The sequence below is a fragment of the Bos indicus x Bos taurus genome, chromosome 21 (assembly GCF_003369695.1).
Source record: "Bos indicus x Bos taurus breed Angus x Brahman F1 hybrid chromosome 21, Bos_hybrid_MaternalHap_v2.0, whole genome shotgun sequence".
Taxonomy (NCBI): domain Eukaryota; kingdom Metazoa; phylum Chordata; class Mammalia; order Artiodactyla; family Bovidae; genus Bos; species Bos indicus x Bos taurus.
In genome coordinates, this window is record NC_040096.1 from 20,489,057 (window position 1) to 20,513,913 (window position 24,857).

Genomic DNA, 24,857 nt, shown 5'->3' on the forward strand with positions numbered 1-24,857 from the left:
ACAGAACCTCGTTACATGGGACAAGAGCTGAGTGTCCTGTTCCTTCTTAAACAATTTTTTTTTTTTTTTTTTTTTGCCACACCACGTGGCATGTGGAATCTTAGTTCCTGACCAGGGATCAAACCCGTGCCCCCTACACTGGATGAGCTTCCTCTTGCCAACCCCTCTGCTTCTACATCTGGGCCAGGACCTGCCAAGGGGAGCTGTGGGCCAGGAGCTTCCTGAGGCCAGACTGTGCCTGAAGCTCTCTCACCTTTGATGTTTCCTAGTCTCCCCATCCTCCTGGGTCTCAGGGCCACCCCAACTCAGAAAGGCTTGCTGTTGCTAGTAGCAACGATCCATGCAGAACTGGTAGTGTTTAGGGGCTCAAAGCTATTTACAATGAAACCTCAAGTTGGTCATCCCAGAAGCTTCCGAACAGCAGCTGAAACTCCTAATCAGCGTGGTAAGATAGTTTTGGAATGTTTCAGGCTGGTGGAGGAAATTCTGAATGAAAAGGCTTGGCCTGGACCCTCCTTCTCTGCAGCTTCCCATCCTCCACCTTCACCCCAAGGCTCCAAAAAATTGGTGCAACGGGTCTTTTCTGGGGTGTGAGTGGAGAGTTACAAGGATTTTCTCCCCGGGGTGCCAGAATATTTGCCACTGGGAGAAGAGTCTGGAATGTCCATGCAGACCACAGCTCTTGGGTGCCAGGCTGGGTGAGGAGGTGCCTGCACAGGGCTCTGCCTTCTGATGCAGCAAAGAGAGGGTGCTGCCGGAGCCCCAGAACTGGGCCCTGGGCCTGGACACCCAGCTGAGCAGGGCTGCCTCTCTTCTCCCATCCAATCCTGAGCACTCACCACCCCCAGCGGGTGCTTCCAACCTTGGCTGTAACCCTGAGCCTTCTTGTAACCTTCCTGGAGGTCTGTTGCTTATTTCCTGAGAGCCTCCATTTTGCAGGACCCTGGCTCCTCTTGGCTCAGCTATTCCCTCCAGCTTTGCCAGCCCAGCTCAGCCCTCAGGCCCCGAGGGGGTCCAAGAATTGACCCCCCAAGTCAGCCCTGGGATGATGTCTGTGGCTTCCTCAGGTGCTCAGTTATCTCTGAAGCCTCTCCACCTTTCTTTCCAAACCCTTTGGAGAAGGTGTTGGCGGCAGGGGGACCAGCAACCTCCTCCTAAGCACTTCCTGCTGCTCTGCCTCCTTCTTCAAAGACTGCCGGCCACAAACTCTTCTCTCTGTGTCTGTCTTCCAACCCTGCCAAGCAGTAGTGATCTTTTCTTCCTAGAACTGCCCGACCAGAAGGCTGCCACACAGCCTGAGGGGTTCATGGCCCCACACTCAGCTTCAGGGCCCTAGGGACAGTCCTTCACCTGTGAGACACCAGGGGAAGAAAGAAGAGAGGATCTTGGAATTCCCTCTGTCCAGTGCTGTGCTGGTAGATGTTTAACAACTGGCTCTCAAAGAGGATGTGTAGCACCTGCCAGTTTCTAAGATTCAACACTCCCACAAGGGCCAGGGAAGCTACCAATGTCATACCACTAAAGGCCGAGTTGGGGGGGGGGGTGCTTCCATAATGGTCCAGTGGTTAAGAGTCCCTGCTTCTACTGCAGGGGGCATGGGTTCTATCCCTGGTCAGGGAACTAAGATCCCGCATGCCTCATGGAGCGGCAATAAATAAATAAAAATAAAGGCCAAGTTGGGAAGACACACACCAGCTCTAGCACATCCCTGCCTCTGTCCCTCTAGACTGTTCCAAGAACTCCACCTCAGTGCTTTCTCCTGAACTCAGAACCCCTTATCAATATAGATTTAGGGGGAGAGAAGTCCCTCTTCTCATCCGCCACCAAGAAATAACATGGAAAACCAGGGTCCCTGGGTCATGGACTCCAAGCCAGTATTGCGTGCTCTCCTAGAGCCAACTCTGATCAAAAGGCTTAGAGGTCTGTGTCTTCTTTGGACCAAAGCGGACTTGGTTCTCCTCCTCTGTCCCCACCCAAGCTTCCATTCCATGCCCCCAGCACTGCCTGCTCCTGCCACCTGCACACACTCCCCTGCAGCCCCCTCTCTCCCTGAAGCCCCTCAGAGTCTCCTTAAGTTGTCCTTAAGCCTCAACACCTCCTACCTTCCCAACTCTTTTTACCTGGCCTACTGAGCTCTGCCAGTCCTGGTGAGCAGGCATCAACAGGAGAAAAACTTCGGGGGTGGGAGGCGATAAGAGAAAAAGAGAGGGTCCCTGGCATTTCCCAGAGGCCTCTGGGGGATGAGGGGCAGGACCAGGCCTCCCGGCTTCCCACTTGAGGCTCAATCCAGTGGGGCCTCTCCCTGCCTTTCAGGGTGTGACGCAGAAGGCAGGATGAACACAGGAATCCACCACCCTTAGTCGGCCCCCTGGCTCTCTCCTCAAGCCCCTGCCCTGTATTGCAGACCAGAAGCTGTGCGAGGAGGGCTGGACCAAGTTCCAGGGCCACTGTTACCGCCACTTCCCCGACCGGGCAACCTGGGTGGACGCTGAGAGCCAGTGCCGGAAGCAGCAGTCACACCTGAGCAGCATCGTCACCCCCGAGGAGCAGGAGTTTGTCAACAGTGAGTGCAGTGGGGCCTTAGGGGCCTGAGGGGAATGGTCACGCAAGCCAAGGGCCTCCCTGGCCAGCAGTCAGTGGACTTGGGCCCAGTCAGGGCGGAGAGGGAGGGAAAGGGGGCATTTCCACAGGCTGAGGGGCCAGTGGTTCTGACTGTACCAGGACAGCCCACAGTCTGTCAGAGTCAGCCTCAGACTAACCCTGTCATCAGTCTACGTTGCTCAGGGAGCTGGGCCCAAGTGCACTGCAAACGTGCACGTATGGAGACCCTTGTCAGGACCCCGAAGGCAGGTGGCACGCTCCTAAGCACCCACCCAGCTCCTGCCACCCCTCTGTCCCCTCTGTCTCGATGAACTCAGGTTTCTCCCACATACCTTCAGGTGCCCAATACCCATGCCCTTTCTCTAGACAATGCCCAGGACTACCAGTGGATCGGCCTGAACGACAAGACCATCGAAGGGGACTTCCGCTGGTCAGATGGACACTCCTTGGTGAGTTCTGCTGGGGGCACCCAGGATAGTTGATGGCCCAGAGAGGATGAAGGAAGACTCCCCCAGAGACAGACATGTTCAAATCATGTGCAGATGTTCACTGAGCAGGTGCTAGACCAGGAGCCCTGAGGTCGGGATTGTGTCTTGTTCGTCTCACTTTTAGAGACTAGCCCAAGGCTGGACACCTGAATAATAACATGAAGGGAAGGGTGGGGATGAGGAGGGCAATGAATGAATGAGGGCAAATCACCAAGAGGGTATGTATGCATGCATGCATGCTCAGTTGCTTCAATTGTGTCTGACTCCCTGTGGCCCTATGGACTGTAGCCTGCCAGACTCCTCTGTCCATGGGATTCTCTAAGCAAGAATGCTCGAATGGATTGCCATGCCCTCCTCCAGGAGGTCTTCCCAACCCAGGAATCGAACCCATGTCTCCTGCCCTGGCAGGCAGACTCTTTACCCACTGAGCCACCTGAGAAGCCCCCAAGAGAAAGGTTTAGAGAGGTTCCTTGGCTACAGAGCACTGGAGTCCACACAAGGAGGTAGACAGACAGCAACATAGATGCCAGTTGAAGAGTGTACGTAGTAAATAATGAAGATCAGCAAAGGACCTCAGGGAAGACTTCCTAGAAGAGGCAAATGTCAACAGCATCGTGGCTGTGTTGTGGTCATGGGGAAGAGGAGCAGCTACATCAGAGCAAAGGGGCCTCGTTTGTCTGCAGTCAGGCTACAGGGAGAAGCCTGGAAAGGCAGAGTCTGGACATGGGAACAGTAGCTCTACCACCCAGTCCTGCCCAAGCCTGGCAGCCTGGTGACCAGCCCCGCTGGCCCATATGGAAAAGGAGATAGGCATCAACTCATGAACAGGGACTGTGAACCCGGGGTCTTCTGAGTTCCTGACAATGACCGCAGCCCAGTGGTGTGACCAAGTTCTTGGGAGGGCCCGTGAGTCCCATGGCACCACCAGACTCCCAACAGTCTTTGTGCCATGGCCAGGAAGGGGCTGGACAGGGAGTGAAAGCAGGGGTTAGGCAGGCTGTCCCACTCCTGCCCTCTGCTCACCCCTTCCCCAATCCCACCCACAGCAATTTGAGAACTGGCGCCCCAACCAGCCTGACAACTTCTTTGCCACTGGGGAGGACTGTGTGGTGATGATCTGGCATGAGAAGGGCGAGTGGAACGATGTCCCATGTAATTACCAGCTACCCTTCACCTGTAAAAAGGGCACAGGTAAGTGGCAGCATGGGAGGGGTCCCACAAGGACAGACTCAAGACCCCAGATTCCTGCTGTGTAACCTGAGCCACGTCACCTGGACTCCTGGCTGCTGGCATCACTCACCTGCCCAACTAGCAGATTGGAGCTGACCTGAGGGGCAGGGGCCTCGCCCCATGCCAGCATCCCAGAGCCAAGGGAAAGGCTTAGCCCACTAGGGACCGGGAGAGGGTGAAGGCTAGAGGACAGAGCCCCCTGCACACACAGTGCCCTGGGTATCAGCACAGAAAGTCACCCACAGTTGCACATGAATTGGGAGCCTCCCTCTCTAGGATCCCAAGTCCATCAGTCGCACGAGTTGGAGAGTTGTCAGGCCTTGATCCTTGGCTTTGAGTCTGCAGACTTGGAGGTGTGGCTGGGACACTCGCCAGTGTTCCTGCTCCTGGCCTCATGCCCCTCCCCCCGCCCCCAGCCTCCTTTGGTTCCTCCTTCCCCTGCACCTGTTTTCATAGTCCGTTATCATGGCAAGGTCACAACCAGTCTACCTGGCTCTCACCCTCTTTCCCAACTCCTCATCCTTTTATTCCCTTCCTGCTGCTGTAAATCATTGAGGAGCCCAGATGTCAGAACCAGTGGCTTCCAGATTCTCAGTGCAGAGTGAAAGCAGGCAGGCAGGGCTCATGGCCAGGTGTCCAGGCTCCCTGCCCCTTCCTTGGACTCTAAGCTGGCTCCCCACAGCCAGGGGGACCACACCAGCTCATCACAGGGCATCAGGGGAGACCCTCCGAGAGCCCTTTCTGAAGGGTATTTGCCCCTCAGTGGCCTGCGGAGAGCCCCCCGTGGTGGAGCATGCCAGAATCTTCGGACAGAAGAAGGACCGATACGAGATCAATGCCCTGGTGCGGTACCAGTGCACCGAGGGCTTCATCCAGCGCCATGTGCCCACCATCCGGTGCCAGCCCAGCGGGCACTGGGAGGAGCCTCGGATCACCTGCACAGACCGTGAGCATCACCCCGCACAGTGTTAGATCCAGCCAACACATCCTCCTCCCTATCCCCGACTGCCAACACAATCGAGGGCTCTGTCACAGATGTCCCCTGCCCCCCGGGAGGTTCACTTTCACTGAGAGGGGGACGGAGAAGGCGAGTGCCCTACTGTCCTTTTCAACGCCCACCCAAAGCCCCCTGTTACCAGTCCCCCCGTCGTGTCCGATTCTTTGCGACCCCATGGACTGTAGCCCGCCAGGCTCCTCTGTCCATAGGATTTTCCAGGCAAGAATACTGGAGTGGGTTGCCATTTCCTACTCCAGTATTCTAGCCTGAAGCCCCTTAGCCCAAGGTGGTTCCAAGAAAAATCAAAACCAAGAAGCAGGTAAAACCTCAGGCTGTCTTCATCAGCCCATGATTTCTACAGGGAGGGGATCAGCAGAGAAGGACTGAGGGAGGCTGGGCTGGCCCGCTTTCTTCCCAGAGTTCACCCAGATTTTTCCATTTCCCTTGCACCCCAGCCGCTACCTACAAGCGCAGACTACAGAAGCGGAGCTCACGGCCCCTGAGGAGGAGCCACCCCAGCACGGCCCACTGAGAGGAGCTTCCCGGACGTGCCCAGGACGCTGAGCCCAGAAGCCTAGCCAGGCTGACACCCCATCCGGATGGTGTCCTCTCCTTGTCGCTTTCTGTCATATAAGGAATTCCATTAAAGAAGGAAAAAAAATAAACCCCACATTGTGTATGCACCCGCCCACCCCCCCAAATCGCCAAATCTGCATCTAATTTTCCCCCCAAACGCCAAAGCAAAGCAAACGTATGGTAACCCATGGACTGGAGTTTAGAGACGTTCCTTCAGTCTCCCATCGTGCCTTTCCAGGGACCAGCACAGGGACAGGGGGAGAAGGGAAGGGGTTAAGTTAAATAAAGAAGATTATTTTTTGTTTCCTGACTTTATCCAAGAGCAGTGCAATCGTTGGTTCGTTGGTTCTTTCACCTCCAGGGAGAGCTAGGGAGGAGGGAGGAGGGGCAGAGAGACCCGAGGGCTGAAGAACTCTGGAACCGCAGCTGAATGTATTGGATAAGATGGAGTTCATCTGTGTCGGGGAGAAGCCCAGGGGAGAGGGGGTGGCTTCCAGCCCACTGAGAGAGCAAGCCATCAAGGGATCTTCGAAGCGTGGGGGGTCGGGTTCCCTCCAAGGGTCCCTCCTCCAGAGTCCTCTCACCTGGGTCTGCCACCCGAGCAGGTGTCCGTCTCGGCAGGGCTGGGTCGGGGGGCACTTCCTTCCCTGTGGGAGTGTCACCCACCTCTCCCCCACCTTTCCCCACCCCCCGGGACCGTGCAGGCACCAGGGTTCCGTGCACCTATTTATATTTTTGAAAAGTAAAGATTATGATAATTATAATAATAAAGACATTGGAAGAGATCTATTTCTTTTCTTTTCCCTTCTTTTTCTTAATTTAAAGAGAAGGCAACCATAGTCCAGGATCTACTGAGAAGTTTCTTAGGAATGGGGACTGCAGGGACACACTTTGATCAAATGACTCTAAATTTGCGAATCCTGTTTGATTGGAAGGCCTGGGACACCACACAGGTTTGGTGCTCTATTCTTATATGAGTTCTGTGTGTGTGTGTGCACACATATGTGTGTGTGTGCATGTGTACGTGTGTGTGTGTGTGTGTGTGTGTGTGTGTGTGACAGCCAAGAGGTGCTGTGTATGGATCTGTGAGTTGGCACCCTGTCAGAGAGTAACTCAAGTCAGACTTCTGGCCACTTTCCATAGTTTGTTCCTTTGATTTACACTGTTTGCTCACACAAGAGGAGTCGATTTATAGAGTGAGTCCAAGAACAGAGGCAAAATCACGATTTATAAGAGGGAAGAAAAAAAACTGCAGACAGTCTGGGAATGCTGAATCTTGTTTATACATTTTTGGGGTCAAATGGGTTAGCTAGCCACTAGCACAAAGGTCTGGGCATCCTGCCCATAAGTAGGCTGTAGGTTATCAATGAAAACGCTTTCAATTGTTTATGGATTTCCCCCAACAGACCTTGAGTGGAGCTGGGCTGTGTGTGCCAGATAGTTACCATCTGCTAGCCTCCTCCCTGGAAGGTCAGGTTAGTGCCACTCCCTCATCACACTTGCTCAAAGTGTCTGATGTTGGTTGTAGACGGTAAAGAGTCCCCCTGCAATGCAGGAGACCGGGGTTCGATGCCTGGGTTGGGAAGATCCCCTGGAGAAGGGAATGGCAACCCACTCCAGTATTCTTGCCTGGAGAATTCCATTGACAGAGGAGCCTGGCGGCCTATGGACCATGGGGTCACAAAGAGTAGGACACAACTGAGGGACTAACACTGGTGCTGGTTAGCATGTGCCAGTGTGAGTCTGCTGATGTCTCTTCGGGTGTGTACTTGTGTGGTTGAGTGTTTGCTGGTGAGTATTTTTGTGTGCCCAGGTTACCTACAGCTCTGGAAAGGATCCGTGGACAAAAGTAGAAGATGCAGCGATGGTCACAGAGTAGGAACTCAAAAATTGTGCCGTTTTATAGTAACTGATTCATTGGGAACACAGCTATGTCATTGGTTTTCAACCTTGAGTCTGCATCAGGAGGACTTGTGAGAGACCCCACTCCAGGGTTTTCGACTCAGCGGGTCTGGGGGTCGGGTGCAGAAAGTTGCATCTCAAACACATTCCCAGGTGAAGCTGGTGGTGCCGGCCACACTTGGAGAAGCACCTTGCTAAAGGATCAACTGTGGGTGGCAGAGGTATGCCTGTGCAGAAGCAGGAGATCTTGAGGCTGACATGGGGGTGGGGACCAGGGTGAGGAATAGCCTCCTCCAGCCTCCCACTCTTATGCTGGATCCACACAGACACACAGCCCGGAGTGGGATGATGGGAGAACACGCCAGGGCCTCCAGCCACTAGCTCAGTCCCTGAGGCAGGATATACACAGGCAGGCCAGGCAAGACCAAGGCAGCCTGAAGGTGCAGCCCATGGCGTTCCCTGCCCACGCCAGTGGACAGACCCAGGCGACCTCTTCAGTCTAGGACAGAACCGTCCCCCATGCAGAGAGCTGGACCCTAAGACTGAATGAGATAAAGACTGAGACACAGAGACTTCCCTGGTGGTTCAGTGGCTAAGACTCCACACTCCCATTACAGGGAGCCTGGGTTTGATCCCTGGTCAAGGAACTAGATCCCACATGCCCAACTAAAGGTTTGCCTGTTGCAATGCAGATCGAAAATCCCGCATGAAACAACTAAGACCTGGTGCAGCCAGATAAGTAAAGAAGCAAATGTTAAAAAAAAAAGCGTGACACAGAGGAGGGCTCAGGATGGAGGGAGGGGTCACAGCACCATTTATTGTCCAAAATAGTACACAGACCTGAGGGCCACTCGCCAAACAGAGAAAAATGAGAACAAAACACAGACTCTTTGGAGCCAAGAGAGAAGGAAAACATGGGGCGGGATCTCTCTCCCTACCCTGGGACATCACGTGGAAGCCCAGGGACCCACCTCCTGCCCAGGCTCCTCCGCCATGCTGACACGGGCCAGCTGCTCCCCAAAGAAGTACAAGGGGCAGGAGACCACCAGGCCCGAACCCCAGCTCCAGAGCCACCTGGCTGCCCCCTCGTCCCCAGGCGGAGGCGGAGGACGGGTCGCAGCCCTGGCTCCTCGTGCCACTGCCACTACCGGCTCTGGGAACAACCTCCCCAGGGCTGGGAGAGGGGATGGACTCCGCGATGGCAGAGAGCGCTCATGAGCCCAAGGACTTCAAACGTCCCAGAGGAGAGAGGCAGGAGGATTCAGGGAGGGTGAGAGCCTTGGCAAAGGGACCCGAGTAAAGGGACGATTTGGGATCTGTGGGATTTACCCAAAAAATAATATTTAAAAATAATTTTAAGTTGGAAAGTATAAAAACAAGATGAAAATTGCCCCAACCTGCGAGGGACAACGAACTACTCAATAATTAATACCGCCCGTGAGGGGAGGGGGCAGGGTATAGAGCGACCTGGAGCTAGCGCGGCCGGTAGCAGTAGACGCCGTACTGGCGGCTGTGTGGGTCGGGGAAGCCAAAGCTTCGGACCCCAGGCTCCAGGGCCCCACAGTTGGAACGTGGGTGAGCCACAGGGTAGCGGGCACTGCCGTCTGCCAGCCAGCCAGCATCGCAGCGGTCCAGGCCACGGAACTTCCAGGCAGCAAACAGCTGGCCCACCTTCGCGATCTGGGCGCCATCTTCCCGGCAGGCCTCCCTTGCCTCTGCCAGCGTCAGCTTCTCAGGGTGCTCCAGGTAGTACACCTGCCCTGTGGGAGGCAAGGCGTGAGGACAGAGAAGGGAGAGGGCAGCCAGAGAGGGCCTGGGGCAAGGCCAGCCCATGCAGACCCCACCACCCAGCCCCCAAAAGACCTGTTAACTCTCTGCACTTAGGGAGCTGCCACACTATGGAGCGTCTGCAGTGGAGATGGTCAGGGGCACCTTCCCAAATCTCAGCCCCTCTCCAAAAGCATCATCCCCCCCAGCCATGGTACCGGGTTCCCCACAATCAGGTCTGTACTCTGTCCCAGCCCTTTCCTAATTTTACTCTAGGTGGGCGCCCCACCTCTGCTGGACCAATCAAGAATCTCTCATCTGCTCAGCCATTTATTGAGCACCTACTAAGTGCCAAACTGGGATATGGCACTGAAACGATGTGTTTTTGTTCATGTATCTTCCCATGAAATGAGCTCCTTTGTGAGGGCAGACTGTGTTTTTTCTGTCTATGATGACCGAGCACCTAGTAGGCACTCAGGGAATGTTGGATGATTGACTGAACCGATGATCGGTGTGAAGCAGCAGCATCAAGGCACAGGGCTTCAGCTGGAAGTGCCAACAGGGTGGGCAGAGAGGACTGAGGGCCCCCCCAGAGGCTGCCCTTCCACCCACAGGCCCATGCTTGGCCAGTCCACTCACCCCTGAGGGCAACCGCGAAGCAGAACACGTCGTAGCGGTGCAGGCGGCGGTGCCGCGGGCCGTAGCTGCGCACGCCGGGGGCCAGCCCCAGACCTCCACAGGGGCGCCGGGCCTGCGTGACAGGGTACTGGACCGAGGCATCCTGCAGCCAGCCCGCGTTGCACCAGTCCAGGCCCTCCTCCCAGGCCCGGAACAGCTGCTCGAAAGAGGCCACCACCGCGTCCTGCTCCTCGCAGGCCTGCTGGGCTTCGTGGAAGTTGAACTTGTAGCGCCCTTGGGGGTGCTGGTAAGGAAAGACCACACCTGGGGAGGGCGGAAAAGGGGGCTTGAATGGGTGGGCAGGGCCCAGTGATGGGACACCCACCTCCACTGAAACAGAGGCTTCCCTCAACACACACACACACACACACAGTCCCTCAGAAAAGGTCTACAAACTGTCATCTCCTGTCCGCTGCCCAAGTCCAACGCAGAACCAGTATCTGCTTTACATCTCCCTCCCAGAGCTAGACAGGAGCACAGCAGTACTCAGAAAACTACTAACTTGTTAAAGGAATGAGTCAGTCAAATAATATCCCCAATTACAGACCAGGATTAATACCTAACCCACAGGGCTGTTCCAAGAACCCCACTGCTATGGGCGCAGTATGCCTGCCGAGTCACTCAGTTGACTCTTTGTGACCCCACAGGCTGGAGCCCACTGGGCTCCTGTCTATTTTTCCAGGCAAGAATCCTGGAGTGAGCTGCCATTTCCATCTCCAGGGGATCTTCCCGACCCAGGGACTAACCTTCGTCCTCTACATCTCCTACATTGCAGGAGGATTCTTTACCACTGAGCCACTGAGGAAGCCCATGGTCTCAATTCAGATGTTTAAATCCTAATGCCCAGGAATTCCCCCTTGCGGTCCAGTGGTTAGGAAATGGTGCTTTCACTGCCAGGGCCCAGGATCGATCCCTGGTCAGGGGACTAAGATCCCGCAAGTCGCACAGCGCAGCTAAGTAAATAAATCCTAATGCCCAATATGATGGTATTAGGAGATGGCGCCTTTGGGAGGTAATTAGATTATGACGGTGGAGTCCTCATGAATGGGGTTAGTACCCTTAAAAAAGACACCCCAGAGAGTTCCCCCCAAGCCCCTTCCACCGTTGTGAGGACATAGAAGTCTGCGCGACCTGGCACCCTGGTCTGGGACTTCCAGCCTCTAGAACTGTGTGAAATGAATCTGTTGTTCAGAGGTCACCAAGGCTGTTTTGTTACTGCAGCCTGAACTAAGCCACCAGTGAGGAGGTGCTGCCACCTACAGGAGACAGGCGTTGCTGGGCTCTGACTCAGTAGCTGAGACCTCATCGTCTGTGTTAACATTAATATGGAAGCTTCAGAGGAGGATGCAAGAAACTTCCCACGTGTGACAGACGACTTTCAGGGGAAGAGGAAAAAAGACAGTGAAAGTGTTAGTGGCTCGGTCATGTCTGACTGTGACCCTATGTATGTAGCCCACCAGGCTCCTCTGTCCATGGGATTCTCTAGTCAAGAATACTGGAGTGGGTTACTATTTCCTTCTCCAGGGGATCTTCCCCACCCAGGTATCGAACCTGGATCTGGATTTGCATTGCAGGCAAATTCTTTACCGTCTGAGCCACCAGGGAAGTCCCAGGGGAAGAGGAGGGATGGGAAAAGGTCTTACTAAAGGAGGCTCGAGATCAGGGAGGTCCCAGGCAGGGGGCTTCCCTTTCTGGTACCACGGTCTGGGAGGTGCCACAGGCTCCCTCAAAATTCCATGTTTGAAATTTTAGTGTAATAAAAAACTTTAAACCCCCTGGGCTCATTCTCTATCAAGTCAGATGAAACCTTAGGGAGAAGGGGTGTCCCTAGGGCCTGGAACTAGTGCTATTCAAAGGCAGGGTCTGGAGTGAGGGCTCCCTGGATTGGGACTGACATATACACACTGTGTGATATATACACTACTATGTATTAAACAGAAAACTAATGAGACCTGCTGTACAGCATGGGGAACTCTACTCAGTGCTCTGTGGTGACCTAGAAGGGAAGGAAATCTAAAACAGAGGGGATACATGAATACGTATGCCTGATTCCCTCTTCTGTACAGCAAAAAGCAGCATGACGTTGTAAAGACACTATACTCCAATTAAAATTAATAAAAAATAATAAAAGTGTACCCCCAAAAAAGTGAGGACTCCCTGCTTCTCTAGGCTGCCCCCGTGGTCCCCAGACAACTGGCTCTGACCGGCTCGCACACATCCCACACCATCCCCAACATCAGGGACAAGGAACATGGCCCCTCTGGGTCACCATCTAAGCCCCGTGGACTGGGCAGGTGGCTGCTGGTGGCAAGGTCTGCCTCTGATTGACAAGCCCTTGAGCCACATTCTGTCCTCATCTCCTCGAAGGAGGTAAAGGAGGAACTACCCTTATTCTTCATTTTACCTGTGACAGGACTGGAGCTCTGTGGGGAAGGCACCGATCTGGAGTGCCACAGCTGGGATGGGGCAGACATGGAGTCAGATCAGCCTTCCATCTCTGCCCTCCCGGCGGCCTCCCTACCAGGCAGGAGAGGTCGGAGGACACAGCCCCGGCCCAGGGTCAGAGAAGGCAGAAGTCATGTGACGATCACAGCTGGCAGCTTTGGACAGCACTGGCTGTTTTTGCTTTTGTTTTTAATTAGGCAATTTTCTACATAAAATCCAGAGGTTTCACATACGAATATAAGCTTCTCTTGTCAAATCAGAAAATCTGGCTTGCAGGGACTTCCCTGGTGGTCTAAGGGATAAAGAATCAGCCTTCCAATGCAGGAGATGCAGGTTCGATCCCTGATTGGGGAACTAAGATCCCACATGCCTTGGTGCAACTAAGCCCAATTGCTCTAGAGCCCATGCACCACGACAAAGACCCCTTGCACTGCAACTTAGACCCAACGCAGCCAAATAAGTAAACATTTGAAAGAAAGAAAGAAAATCGGGCTGCACTGGGCTTGCTTCTGGAGTAGCATCATCAGCTGGGCCTGAGTAGGAGGGCCCAGGAGTGGCCCCCGTCCCCACCACCCCGGATCACCCACCCCGGGCTGCCTCATCTGTTTGTGTCACCTGCCAACCCTGTGCAAATCTCAGCTCCAACTCAATGAGCTGTGTCATCAGCTCCTGTCTCCCTCTCTCTGAATAGGACGTGAGCAAGAGGGAGTAGAGAGCAGTGGATTCTGGAGTCTGACTGCCTGGGGTCAAACCCCTACTCGGCCATGTATGAGCTGTGTGACCAAAGTAAGTGACTTGACTTCTCTGTGCCTCAGTTTTCTCATCCACACGTTGCGGGTGAGAATAACAGGAGCTTCCTCGTGGCATTGTTCTGAGGACTGGATGTTTTATCTGCCAGAAGCACAGAGGTCTAGATGCTTTCTCAGGGCCTTCTCCCCACAGCCCCCAGGACCCAGCCACCATCAGGGTCTCACCCCGAAGCTCCAGCTCCACGAGGCCGCTCTCATCCTCCAGCCCATCGATGACCTCGCAGCGGTAGCGCCCGTAGTCCTCCAGCCGCAGGTCCCGGATCTCCAGCGACACTTCCCGCGCTCTGTCCTGCCGCAGGCGCACCCGGCCTCGGTAATCCCCAAAGGTGCGCTGCCTCAGCCCAATGGCCACCAGCACGTCCTGCTCCGGGACCCCGTTCTCCGACAGCTTCCACCATTTGATGCGCACGGGCCGCGGAGAGGCCAGGGCTGGCTCGTAGTGGTAGCGGCAGGGCAGGGTCACGTTGGCCCCTCGGTGGGAGAACAGGGTCTCCTCGGGCGTCTCTACCACTAGCTTCACTCCATTGAAGATGCCTGAGGGGAGAGGCGGGGTGCAGATGGGGACCTCTGGCAGCATGTCGATAGTCCTGCAGGGGCCACCCCTCCCTCACCCTCACCCCCAGTCCTAGATTGCACCGCCCCTGTACCCACACACTCTGCAATGTGACTTCACAACTCCTTCCTTCAGGAGGTGACCTATGAACCACCCCCAGTCCCTGAAATCCTCGCTGGCCCTGCCACTTGCTTTGACCAAATGAATGCAGAGGAAGTGAGTGTTCTGAGGTGTTTGTTCAGAGCCAAGGCTCCAGGGGGTCCTGCTGAGGCCTCTCTCTCTGGGAACCTTGCCAACCACCATCAGAACAAGGCCTGGGCGCCCCTGCGGGGTGAGAACACGCAGAGAGCAGAGACAAGCCCTCCAGCTGAGGCCATCCTAGACCCACCAGCCTCCAGCTGACCTGCCCGCCCACCGCAGGCACAATCAAGGGAGCACAGCCAAGACAGAAGAGACAGAGCCCAGCCCAAAACGCTGGCCCATGAAACCATGAGCAAAGTACAGGGCTGTTGTCTTAAACCACTAGGCTTGTTGGGCAGAAGATGAGAACTGGTGGACTTCACTGATGGTCCATGGATGGCAGATGAGAAGTTGCTATGTAGCACAGGGAGGCTATCTCTGGTGCTCTGTGAGAACCTGGAGGGATGGGATGCAGAGAGGGGAGGGAGGCTAGAGACAGAAGGGGTGTGTATAATTATGGCTGATTTGTGTTGTATAGCAGAAACCATGCAGAAGGCAATGGCACCCCACTCCAGCACTCTTGCCTGGAAAATCCCATGGACGGAGGAGCCTGGTGGGCTGCAGTCCATGGGACTGAGTGACTTCACTTTCACTTTTCACTTTCATGCATTGGAGAAGGAAATGGCAACCCACTCCAGTGTTCTTGCCTGGAGAATCCCAGGGACCGGAGAGCCTGGTGGGCTTCCGTCTCTGGGGTCGCACAGAGTCGGACACGACTGAAGTGACTTAGCAGCAGCAGCAGTAGCAGCAATATAACACTGTAAAAATGTTTTGTTGTTATTGAGTCGCTCAGTCATGTCCAACTCTTCATGACCCCATGAAAGCAGCACACCAGACTTCCCTGTCCTGTTCACTTTTTAAATATATTTAAAATTTTTTAATGGGGGGAAGAAAGAATCCAGCCTTTCACTGCGGTGGCAGTGGGGGGAGGTGGGTTTGATCCATGGTCGGGGAACTAAGATGCCACATGGTTTAGCTAAAAAAAAAAGAAAAGCAAAAGGCAAATTGGTGTAGCTGGTAGCAAGAGCACCTCAGATGGGAGTGTGGGGGGACTCAGATCATCTGAGTCTCCTTCTCTAACACACTGGTCCCAAGAGACCACAGCCTGCCCTTCACTCTGTCCAGCCATCCACCACGACTCTTCCCAAACACCTAGAGACACAGGTGAGATGAGGCCAGGGCTTAGAGAGGAGACTGCAGTCAGGCTCAGGGGGACAAATAAACTCCGAGCCTAACATGCTCCATAAGAACCAGATTTTTGGGCTAAGGCTGGCCCATCTCTCACTTGAGTTTTCCTATTGGGGCCTCATGGTCTCATGGCCTTAGGTCTGGACTTGAGACCTTAGAGGTACATAGAGAAGGGGAAGGGGTAACCTCAGGAGTAAGCAAGGGATAGACAGGGAGGCTCCTTGCAGAGAATCTCATGCTGAAAAACAGCCATACCTAACGACTTGCCTGTGTCCAAGTTTCTATGAGGGTCATATGACCTAACAAATGATGCAGAGTAGGTGCATAAAGCTGCTGATAAAAAGTCACCTGGCTTTTCCAGTAACTGGCCTGAAGTGACCTCTAAAAATGGTTTGCTATTCACTTGACCCAGAAAACTGCACAAAATCAAGAGGTTCAAATTTTCATGTTCACTTTAAGAACACTGCTTCCCTGGTGGCTCAGCTGGTAAAGAATCTGCCTGCAATGCAGGAGACCCCAGTTCGATTCCTGGGTTGGGAAGATCCCCTGGAGAAGGGATAGGCTACCCACTCCAGTATTCTTGGGCTTCCCTTGTGGCTCAGCTGGTAAAGAATCCGCCCACATGCGGGAGACCTGGGTTCGATCCCTGAGTTGGGAAGAACCCCTGGAGAAGGGAAAGGCTACCCACTGCAGTATTCTGGCCTGGAGAATTCCATGGACTGTATAGTCCATGGGGTCACAAAAGTTGGTCGGACACAACTAAGTGACTTTCACTTTCTTTTAAGAACACTCATGAAACCACCCAGGCCATGAAGGGTACGCATATCGGGAAAGCCACCAAGTATCTGAAAGATGTCACTTTAAACATATCGTGAGCCATTCCGTCATTACAATGGTGTTGATAGGTGTTCCCAGGCCAAACAGTGGGACTGGATGCAGGGTCAGTGGCCCAAGAAGAGTGCTGAGTTTTTATTGCACATGCTCAGAAATGCAGAGTGATTCCAGACTTCAGAGCTTAGATGGAGATTTTCCGGTCATCAAGCACGTCCAGGTGAACAAAGCCTCTAAAGATGAGGGACAGGACTTACAGAGCTCAGGGTTGGATCAACCCATACCTAAGCTCCCCTGACACATGTAGATGATCCTTACTGAAAAAGGTCAGATTATTCCTAAACCAGAAGAGAAGGCTGCACAGAAGAAAAAGATATCCCCAAAGCAAAAAAAACAATAATTTATGGCCCTGGGACTTCCCTGGTGGTCCGTGGCTAAGACTTCACACTCCCAATGCAGGGGGCCTGGGTTCCATCCCTGGTCAGGGAACTAGATCCCACATACCTTAACTAAAGATCCCAAAGTGTCACAACTAAGACCCAGCACAGCCAAATAAATAAATAAATATTTAAAAAGAAACTTACGCCCCGGGGAAGAAATGCCGCAAAAAAAATAAACGCAAATGAAAGTTTTTTAAAAAGTCACCTTGGGGAGGGAGGAGGGAGGAGGGTTCAGGATGGGGAACACATGTATACCTGTGGCAGATTCATTTCGATGTTTGGCAAAACCAATACAATATTGTAAAGTTTAAAAATAAAATAAAATTAAAAAAAAAAAAAGTCACCTGCCCAAAGCTGCATAGCTAGTAAGTGGCAAAATGGAGAGTCAAACACATCTCCCTAACTCCAAACCCCTTTTCCACTGGGAAGACCTGGGGAAGTCACATTTAAGTGGAATTTTGCAAAACTGGCAGGACTTTGGGGAAAGTATAAAAAGCAAAATTGACTGTGCTACAGTGCATTCAGCTCCACACCCATGGGCTGTTGGTTTAGTTGCTCAGTCATGTCTGACTCTTGCAACCCCATGGGCTGTAGCCTACCAGGCTCCTCTTTCCGTGGGATTCTCCAGGCTGGAATGCTGGAGTGGGTTGCCATTTCCTCCTCCAGGGGATCTTCCCAACCCAGGGATCAAACCCGGGTCTCCCGCATTGCGGGCAGATTCTTTACTGACTGAGCCAGCAAGGAAGCCCTCCATATCTGAGGGGCCAGTAGACATGGAGTAACAGAACCACCCTTCTGCTCATCTTAGCGAGAAGGCTGGACCACTGCACTGGCCCAGATGGGAGCAGGGCTGCTGGCTTCACACCCTGAGCCCCCACCCAACTCGGAACTTGCAGGGTCCAGGAGAGGCCTTCGTCACCTAGCCGAACCAAGAGCCGAGTTAAGAGCAGAGCCAAGAGGCCACCCACCTTCACTGTAGCTGTTGCCCAGGTTCCGGCCGTTGGGACGGTTGGAGTAGTAGAAGCCATTGTAGAAAGGCAGGCCGGAGACACAGCACAGCAGGAGCAGCAGGATCGGGAGCCGCAGGCCCATGGCGTCACACACCGGGCAGCGCCAGGGTGTCCAGACAAGGCTGGGGCCCGGGGCAAACTGGGAGGAGGAAAACAAGCCAGTGAGAGAAGTCTGCAGCGGGGCCCAGGGACCAACTTACTCATTCGTTCAATCAACAGGAATTTAGCAGCTTCCTTTGTGGTTCAGTGGTAAAGAATCTGCCTATCAAGCAGGAGACAAGGGTTCGATCCCTGGGTCTGGAAGATCCCCTGGAGTTTGTGTGTGTGTGTGTGTGTGTGTGTGTGTGTGTGTGTGTGTGTGTGGCTCAGATGCTAAAGAATCTTCCTGCAATGCAGGAGACTGGAGTTCAGTCCCTGGGTTGAAAGATCCCTTGGAGAAGGGAACAGCAACCCACTCCTGTATTCTTGCTTGTAGAATTCCACGGACAGAGAAGCCTGGCAGGCTGCAGTCAATGGGGTTGCAGAGTTGGTCACGACTGAAAGACTTTCACTTTCCAACCTTTTTGGCACCAGGGACCTGTTTCAAGGAAGACAATGTTTTCATGGACTAGGGCAGGGTGGTGGTCGGGGTGGTGATGGTTTCAGAATGATTCAAGCACACTACGTTTATTGTGTACTTTATTTTTATTATTATTACATCAGCTCCATCTCGGATGACCAGGCATTAGATCCTGGAGGTTGGGGACCCCTGTGATAGAGCAGCTTCGGCACGCTAGGCACCGTTCTCGCGGCCGGACAACAGCGGTGATGAGCAAGATGAGGTCCCTGCTCTCAGAGGACTGCACTCTGCAGGCAAGATGGGCAACAGGCAAGCCGACAAATCCTAAGCAGGAATTTATTGCTGTCATTTTTTTAGTCCCTAAGTCGTGTCAGACTCTTTTGTGACCCTATGTACCGTAGCCTCCTTTCTCCATGGGATTCTCCAGGCAAGAATACTGGAGTTGATTTCCATGCCTTCCTCCAGGGGATCTTCCTGGATCAGGGATCAAACCCGTGTCTTCTGCATTGGCAGGCAGATTCTTTACCACTGAGCCACCAGGGAAGCCCAAGCAGGAATTAGGAGGCAGTGAAAAGACTGTAGAAAAAATTAAGCAGGACCATATGACAGTATCACCATTTTCAAACTGCAAAGTTGAATTGGAAAAGTTGTGAGCAGCATTTTAAAATAACATTGAAGAGACCAGACTAGACTAGAAAATATCAGGTGCATTCATGGCCAGTGAGGATGAGTCCTGCACTGCAAAGCTTTTGTTTCAGTCCAGAAACGACTGTGGAGGTAGAGGTTAAAAAAAAATTTTTTTTATGCCATGCTAGAATACTTCTGGGGAGCTCTTACAGTTTAAGTGGACACTCAAATATAATAGGCAGCTGGCCCAAGGGCTATAGATTGTGGATTCAATTTTCTTTGCATTGCATCAAAATATTATGTCTTGATTATTGAGATTTTTGGCATGCATACTCCCCTCCCTCCAATTTTCACATGAGGGGACTTCCCTGGTGGTCCAGTGGTTAAGACTTTACCTTCCAATGTAGGGGGTGTGGGTTTGATCCCTGGTTGGGAAGCTGGGATCCCACATGTCTGGTAGTCAAGAAAACCAAGACATAAAATAGAAGCAGTGTTGTAACAAATTCAGTAGAGACTTTAAAAATGGTTCACATTGAAAAAAAAAAATTGTACATGAGCCTCGTGCCCCACATACCTCCCCCTCATTCCTGCCCTGCTTGTCTGTTTACTGAAATTGCCGTGTGTGTACTCAGTTACTTCAGTTGGGTCCAAATCTTTGCAACCCCATGGACTGTGGTCTATTGGGTTCCTCTATCAGTGGGATTCTCCAGACAATAATATTGGAGTGGGTTGCCATTTCCTTTTCCAAGGGATCTTCCCAGCCCAGGGGTCAAGCCCACCATCTCCCGTGGCTCCTGCATTGGCAGGTAGTTTCTTTACCCCTGAGCCGTCATTAGAGAGTCTTTATTGGAAACATCCAGGGTGAATTCTGCTTTCTGCTAAGGCTCTGGCTGAAACTTGGGAGAGGAGGACAGAAGGACCAGTGTCCAGATGCCCTTGGGTGTCAGACTCAGCAGCCTGTCCTTTGTCCCCAAGGCCCTGGGTGCTAGTAGTGGCTTTAGGCAGAGGAGCCACAGGATCAGACCTACATGTTAAAAACATCCCTCCAGCACCTGAATGGAAAGCGGACTCTGGGGCAGCGATACCAGAGTTGACAGCAGGCATTTGGAAGTATGAGTATGATCATCAGGCAGCAACATGGAAAGTGCACAGGGTATAATTTAGGGTAGACAAAGCAGAACACAGACTTGCCACTCTGCTATGATTGTGTGTGACCCTAAGAATGCCTGTGTACAGGAACTAGAAGGGGAGGGATACAGCAAAACCAGAGAAAGGGAGAGGAAGGGAGGGGAAAGAAGAAAAGCATTGGCCTGTAAGAGTGGTGGAACATGGAGGAAACATTCTTGTTTTCAGAACAGTTAGGCGCTCTTACTGGAGAAGAAGCAATGATGTGAAGGAAGTTGATGGGAGGGAGCCCCAAAGCCCAGGGAGGGGCTCTTTGCAGGGAACCCAAAGCCCAGACTTGCCCTGTGTGCTGTGCATGACAGGAGGACGCTGTGAGCCCCGCTCCTGTCCAAGACAAATCCCCAGGTGACATCCACAGAGCCTCTTGGTGACTTGGATCTAAGCAGCCTAAGCACAAACAGGAGCTTCCCAGGTGGCTCAGTGATAAAGAATTCACCTGCCAATACAGGAGATGCCAGAGACACAGGTGTGATCCCTGGGTCTAGAGGGTCTAGAAGATCCCCTGGAGGAGGACATGGCAACCCACTCCAGTATTCTTGCCTGGGAAATCCGGTGGACAGAGGAGCCTGGTAGGCTACAGTCCATAGGGTCGCAAAAGAGTCGGACAGGACTGAACAACTCAACAGCTCAAAACACATGCAACTTTGTAACCAGAGCACTAACAGAAACAAAGGCAATCCTGAAAAAAAAAAAAACACCAGCATGTCAATCTGCAGTTTGCAGCTTTCACCCACCACTGGGTACACGCTTCTTCCTTCAGGATGTGGGTTCTTCGGGGCATTGGATTCCAAAAGATACCAGGTTTACCAAAATTAAAAGTCTGACCCAGGGTAGAGTCATCTTCTTAAATGTTTTGTTTTGTTTTTTAACACAGAGGAAATGTCTTTGCAACTTCTTCAGCTGTTTCCCACTTTTTTTTGGCTGTGCTGGGTCTCTTTCCATTGGGCAGGCTTTTCTCTACTTGCGGCACACAGGAGCTTCTCTAGTTGCAGTGGGTGGGCTCACTAGTTGTGATGCACAGGCTTCTCTAGTTGTGGGCTCTCTAGTGGCTGCTCACAGGCTTAGTTGCCCTGAGGTAGTGCTAGTCGCTCAGTCATGTCCAACTCTTTGTGACCCCATGGACTGCAGCCCACCAGGCTCCTCTGTCCATGGAATTTCCCAGGCAAGAATTTGAAGTGGGTTGACATTTCCTTCTCCAGGGGATCTTCCGGACCAAAGGGTCAACCCGAAGGGTCAATCTGAGCAGTATTCTGGCCAGGAGAATTCCATGGCCCTGAGGTATGTGGGATGTAATTCCCCGACCAGGGATCGAACGTGCGTCCTCTGCATTGGAAGGTGGATTCTTAATCACTGGATCACCAGGGAAGTCCCTGGTTTCTACTTTTATCAGTAGAACTTTATACTGAGTTCTGTTCAGCAGCTAAACCAGCAGTACAGTGCTCCTCCTTCACCAAATCTCTCGAGTCCTTCAGATGGGATGGCAAGAGTTTGGATACTGAGAGTTTGGGGAATCTGGACAGGGAGGGATGCTGTGTTATTCAAATCTATTTGGTTCTTGAGTGCTGACAGTGAATAGCAAGCATTCAAATAGTGAGGGCTGACAGTGAATAGCAAGCATTCAAATAGTGAGGGACATCAATAAGAAAGGCACTTTCTGCAGGACTGACAGCATTTATCTTAAGGAATTCACACATTGCTGAGGTTTGCTCTTTAATGGTGAAGAACTCTTTGTTTTGGTCACTTTAATACATTAGTGAGCTGGAAAAAAAAAAAAAAAATCACCACCAGACCATGTCATACCGACGTTGCTCCCCTAGGGTTCTTACCAGTCATGCATGAAGTAATTCAAGGTTCAGAAACTAAGCCCTGAGCCAAAACAGCTCTTAGTTTCTGGTCTGGGTTTTTCCCCTAGCTCACTAATGAATTGGAATGACCGAAACAAGATGTGTGGATTCCCTGATTTCTGACGACCCATCCTTTGCTTTTCCCAGCCACCACTTGGCTTAGGACCCCTCTGCACATCAGAATAAGCTGAACCCTGACTTGTTAGGAAGATGAGCTACAGCCGGTACCCCGACTGCACCACCGGGCAGCACACGTCTCCCTGACACCAGCAGAGGGCAACCTTGCCCTCCAGGTCTCCATCAGCCTGCTCCCGGAGAGGAATTTGACTTCGGTGCCCCAAGCCCTTTGAAACCTGCGGTTCCCGGAAAGTAGAAGTCCGGAGGTGTTTCCTACCAGCATTCCCAGCCCGCTGGCCCGTGCAGGGCTGTGGGAGAGGGACCAGGGCGCCTCTCGGTCACCTCCTCCTGGGGCAGAGGACAAAAGGCCCTCCGGAGGTCAGCGCTGGGCGTCAAGGTCCAGACCGGGTCACAGGCTGCTGAAGGCCACCCAGCGAGTTGGTGACAGAGCTGGGTCCAAGTGTCCGGCGCTGTTTTTTGTTTTTTCTTTCCGGGCTGCTCAGGAGCCCTAAATTCCTCCCTACAGGATCCCATCTCCCACCCAGGACTTTACTCTCCGCGCGCTCTGGCTGTTCCCTAAGTTTCCCTAAGTTCCCTAAGTTTCCCACTGAAACCAGGCCTGAAACCCACGAGCATCCATTGCGTTTGCCCTGAGAGGGCCAAAGCAGGCCGGCAGAGGACCACCCGCCCGCTGCCTCAGGAGGTGTCCCCAGCCCCTCGCAGTGTTCCCGACACCCTCCCCCGCTCCCACCCCCAACAGAGGAGCATCCAACTGATGCCCCAGGGCAGAACCCGGCGCCTGCGGCGCTGTGCTGGAGGCTGCGGGATAAGTTGCGAAGAGACCCGGTGGGAGAGAGGAGACCCGGGAGGTGGTCTCGGAGGCCACTGGTTTCCCTCTGAATTGGCCTCCTCGCCGACCACGGTCTATGCACAAGGGTCCCACGCAAGCCAGCCCACGCCGCGCGCTGCTCTGAACCCGCGGGCGCCCGGGGCGCCCCCGACCGGCGGCGGCGATCACAACCCAACTTGGCCCCGGCCCCACGGGGCCCGGCTCACTCCTCCTGCCCGCTTTCCCCAACCCCCCGGGAAGCGTGGGGCTGAGAAAGCGGGAAGAGAGGAATTGGTCCATAGGGCGCCCCAGGAGCCCGGCCACCCCTGAGCTACGTACCGTCCCCAGGCGGCTCCTCGACAGCTCGAGCGCTCCGGGCTGCGGGGCTGATCCGGTCGGAGGAAGCAGGCGGACTCGGGGATCTTGAATGGCCAGAAGGGAAGCGGCTGCGGACGAACCCCCGCGCTCCCGCCGGGCCAGCCCCTTAAAGGAACACACGCCCCTTTCCCTCCCTTGGGCTGGGCCCAAACGGAGGAGGTGCGACAGATTTGGGCGGCCTCCAGACTTGCCTGGAGACCACCCCTAATCGGCTGGAGACCACCCCAACCTGCGGAGCATCTGGCAGGCCGCGCGGTGAAGGGAGTGCTCAGGAGTTGAGGCTGTCATATTCAGGGGCGTGGAAGAGGAGCGTTCGCAGAGAGAGGGTCATTAGAACGTACCGGTTTACCAAAAGTAACGGGACTAAGCAAGGGGAAGCCCCCCTCACCCTACCTCCACACTGCGGGTGAGCTATGGTGAGGGAGGGGTGACCGCTCTCATCTGCCTTTCGCCCAGAGAAGGCAAAGGGGCGCTGACATCCCCCCTGCCCTAGAGTTTGACCGTCAGGAAATCTACTGCCGGCTAACTCAGCATCAGGGACAACTCAGCATCAGGGACGGGGAGGCTGCCCCTAGTAGGTGGGACTAGAGTGAGTAGTCTTGGGGGTGGGAAGGGGGAACACAGGATGGGCAGATGGTGCTCCTGCAGCCTGCAGGGGCGGTCAGGCTTCTGCCTGGTCCTCCAACTGGGGTGACTCGGCTTTAGACTCCTGACCTGTCAGCACAGCTATCAGGCAGCCACCTCCCAGGACGCCTGTTTGGACTGGGTGTTTAATTTTCCCTCCAGGCCAACAGGAGGCCTGGCCTGGAAGCCCCATTGGTTCCTCAGCAGCCAAGCCTAAGGAGATCTTTCCGCCTTGGCCAAGTGGTCACTGAACCCGGAACCTCTTCCTAAATACACCCTGACAGTATGTGTGTGTGTGTGATTTGCCAGGAGCATCTCAGAGCACAAAGAGCTGCTGTAGTAGTGTGTGTGTGCTTAGTCGTGTCCAACTCCTGTGACCCCATGGACTGTAGTCCGCCAGGCTCCTCTGTCCATGGGATTCTGCAGGCAAGAATACTGGAATGGGTAGCCATTCCCTTCTCCACGGTGGACTAAATTGCACCCAAAGTGAATGCCGGCCTGATGGGCAAAAGGGAACCAGTGCAGTTTCCTCTCCCCAAGGGAGAGCTGTCAGAAGACTGGGTGCAGAATGGATGGGATGGGGAAATGAGTAGGATGCAAGTTACAATTAGGAAACCCTTGCAAGCTCTGGTGACAATGATCCAAGTTTCTGAGGCCCCTGATGAGCCAGGCTTTGCATCAGTGCTTATGTACATTCTCTCCATCCAACCCAAGGCCATGGAGTTGGTCCTCTTATTTCCGCTTTACAGATAGGAAATGAGGCTTAGAGGGATTTAAGTAAATTGCCCAAGATCACTCAGAGCCAGGATTTGAACCCAGATTCTCCAACTTGGAGGCTTCCCTGGTAGTTCAGATGGTAAAGAATCCGCCTGCAATGCAGGTGACCCAGGTTCGAGCCCCATGTCCGGAAGATCCCCTGGAGAAGGAAATGGCAACCCA

At 53.6% G+C, this 24,857-nt stretch overlaps 2 protein-coding genes across 3 annotated transcripts in view; one reads left to right on the plus strand and one right to left on the minus strand.

Moving 5' to 3' along the window:
• Nucleotides 1-6,202, plus strand: part of ACAN (aggrecan) — a 68,926-nt gene extending 62,724 nt beyond the window's left edge. For both annotated transcript variants that reach the window (XM_027521682.1, XM_027521683.1), the window contains 5 exons: nt 2,405-2,563; nt 2,968-3,050; nt 4,136-4,280; nt 5,083-5,265; nt 5,772-6,202. In XM_027521682.1, the coding sequence (XP_027377483.1) occupies nt 2,405-2,563; nt 2,968-3,050; nt 4,136-4,280; nt 5,083-5,265; nt 5,772-5,848 (647 nt within the window). In that variant the 3' untranslated portion in view covers nt 5,849-6,202. The remainder of the gene's footprint in view (nt 1-2,404; nt 2,564-2,967; nt 3,051-4,135; nt 4,281-5,082; nt 5,266-5,771) is intronic.
• Nucleotides 6,203-8,579: 2,377 nt separating this feature from the next.
• On the minus strand, nt 8,580-24,165 carry HAPLN3 (hyaluronan and proteoglycan link protein 3). The gene is made up of 5 exons (XM_027521521.1): nt 23,256-24,165; nt 17,714-17,894; nt 13,659-14,027; nt 10,201-10,503; nt 8,580-9,554 (listed from the first exon to the last, which is right to left on the minus strand). Exons 2-5 carry the CDS (start codon nt 17,835-17,837, stop codon nt 9,268-9,270), a joined length of 1,083 nt encoding a protein of 360 aa, XP_027377322.1. The 5' UTR covers nt 17,838-17,894; nt 23,256-24,165; the 3' UTR covers nt 8,580-9,267.
• Nucleotides 24,166-24,857: the final 692 nt, after the last annotated feature.

What these genes read in the sequence shown, in the direction of transcription:
- HAPLN3 (XM_027521521.1), bottom strand. Translation starts at nt 17,837, where the DNA reads ATGGGCCTGCGGCTCCCGATCCTGCTGCTCCTGCTGTGCTGTGTCTCC. An exon ending in GGGCAACAGCTACAGTGAAG is followed by an intron (nt 14,028 to 17,713) that starts GTGGGTGGCCTC and finishes CTCTCCCCTCAG; the next exon opens with GCATCTTCAATGGAGTGAAG. An exon ending in CTTCGCGGTTGCCCTCAGGG is followed by an intron (nt 9,555 to 10,200) that starts GTGAGTGGACTG and finishes TGCCTCCCACAG; the next exon opens with GGCAGGTGTACTACCTGGAG.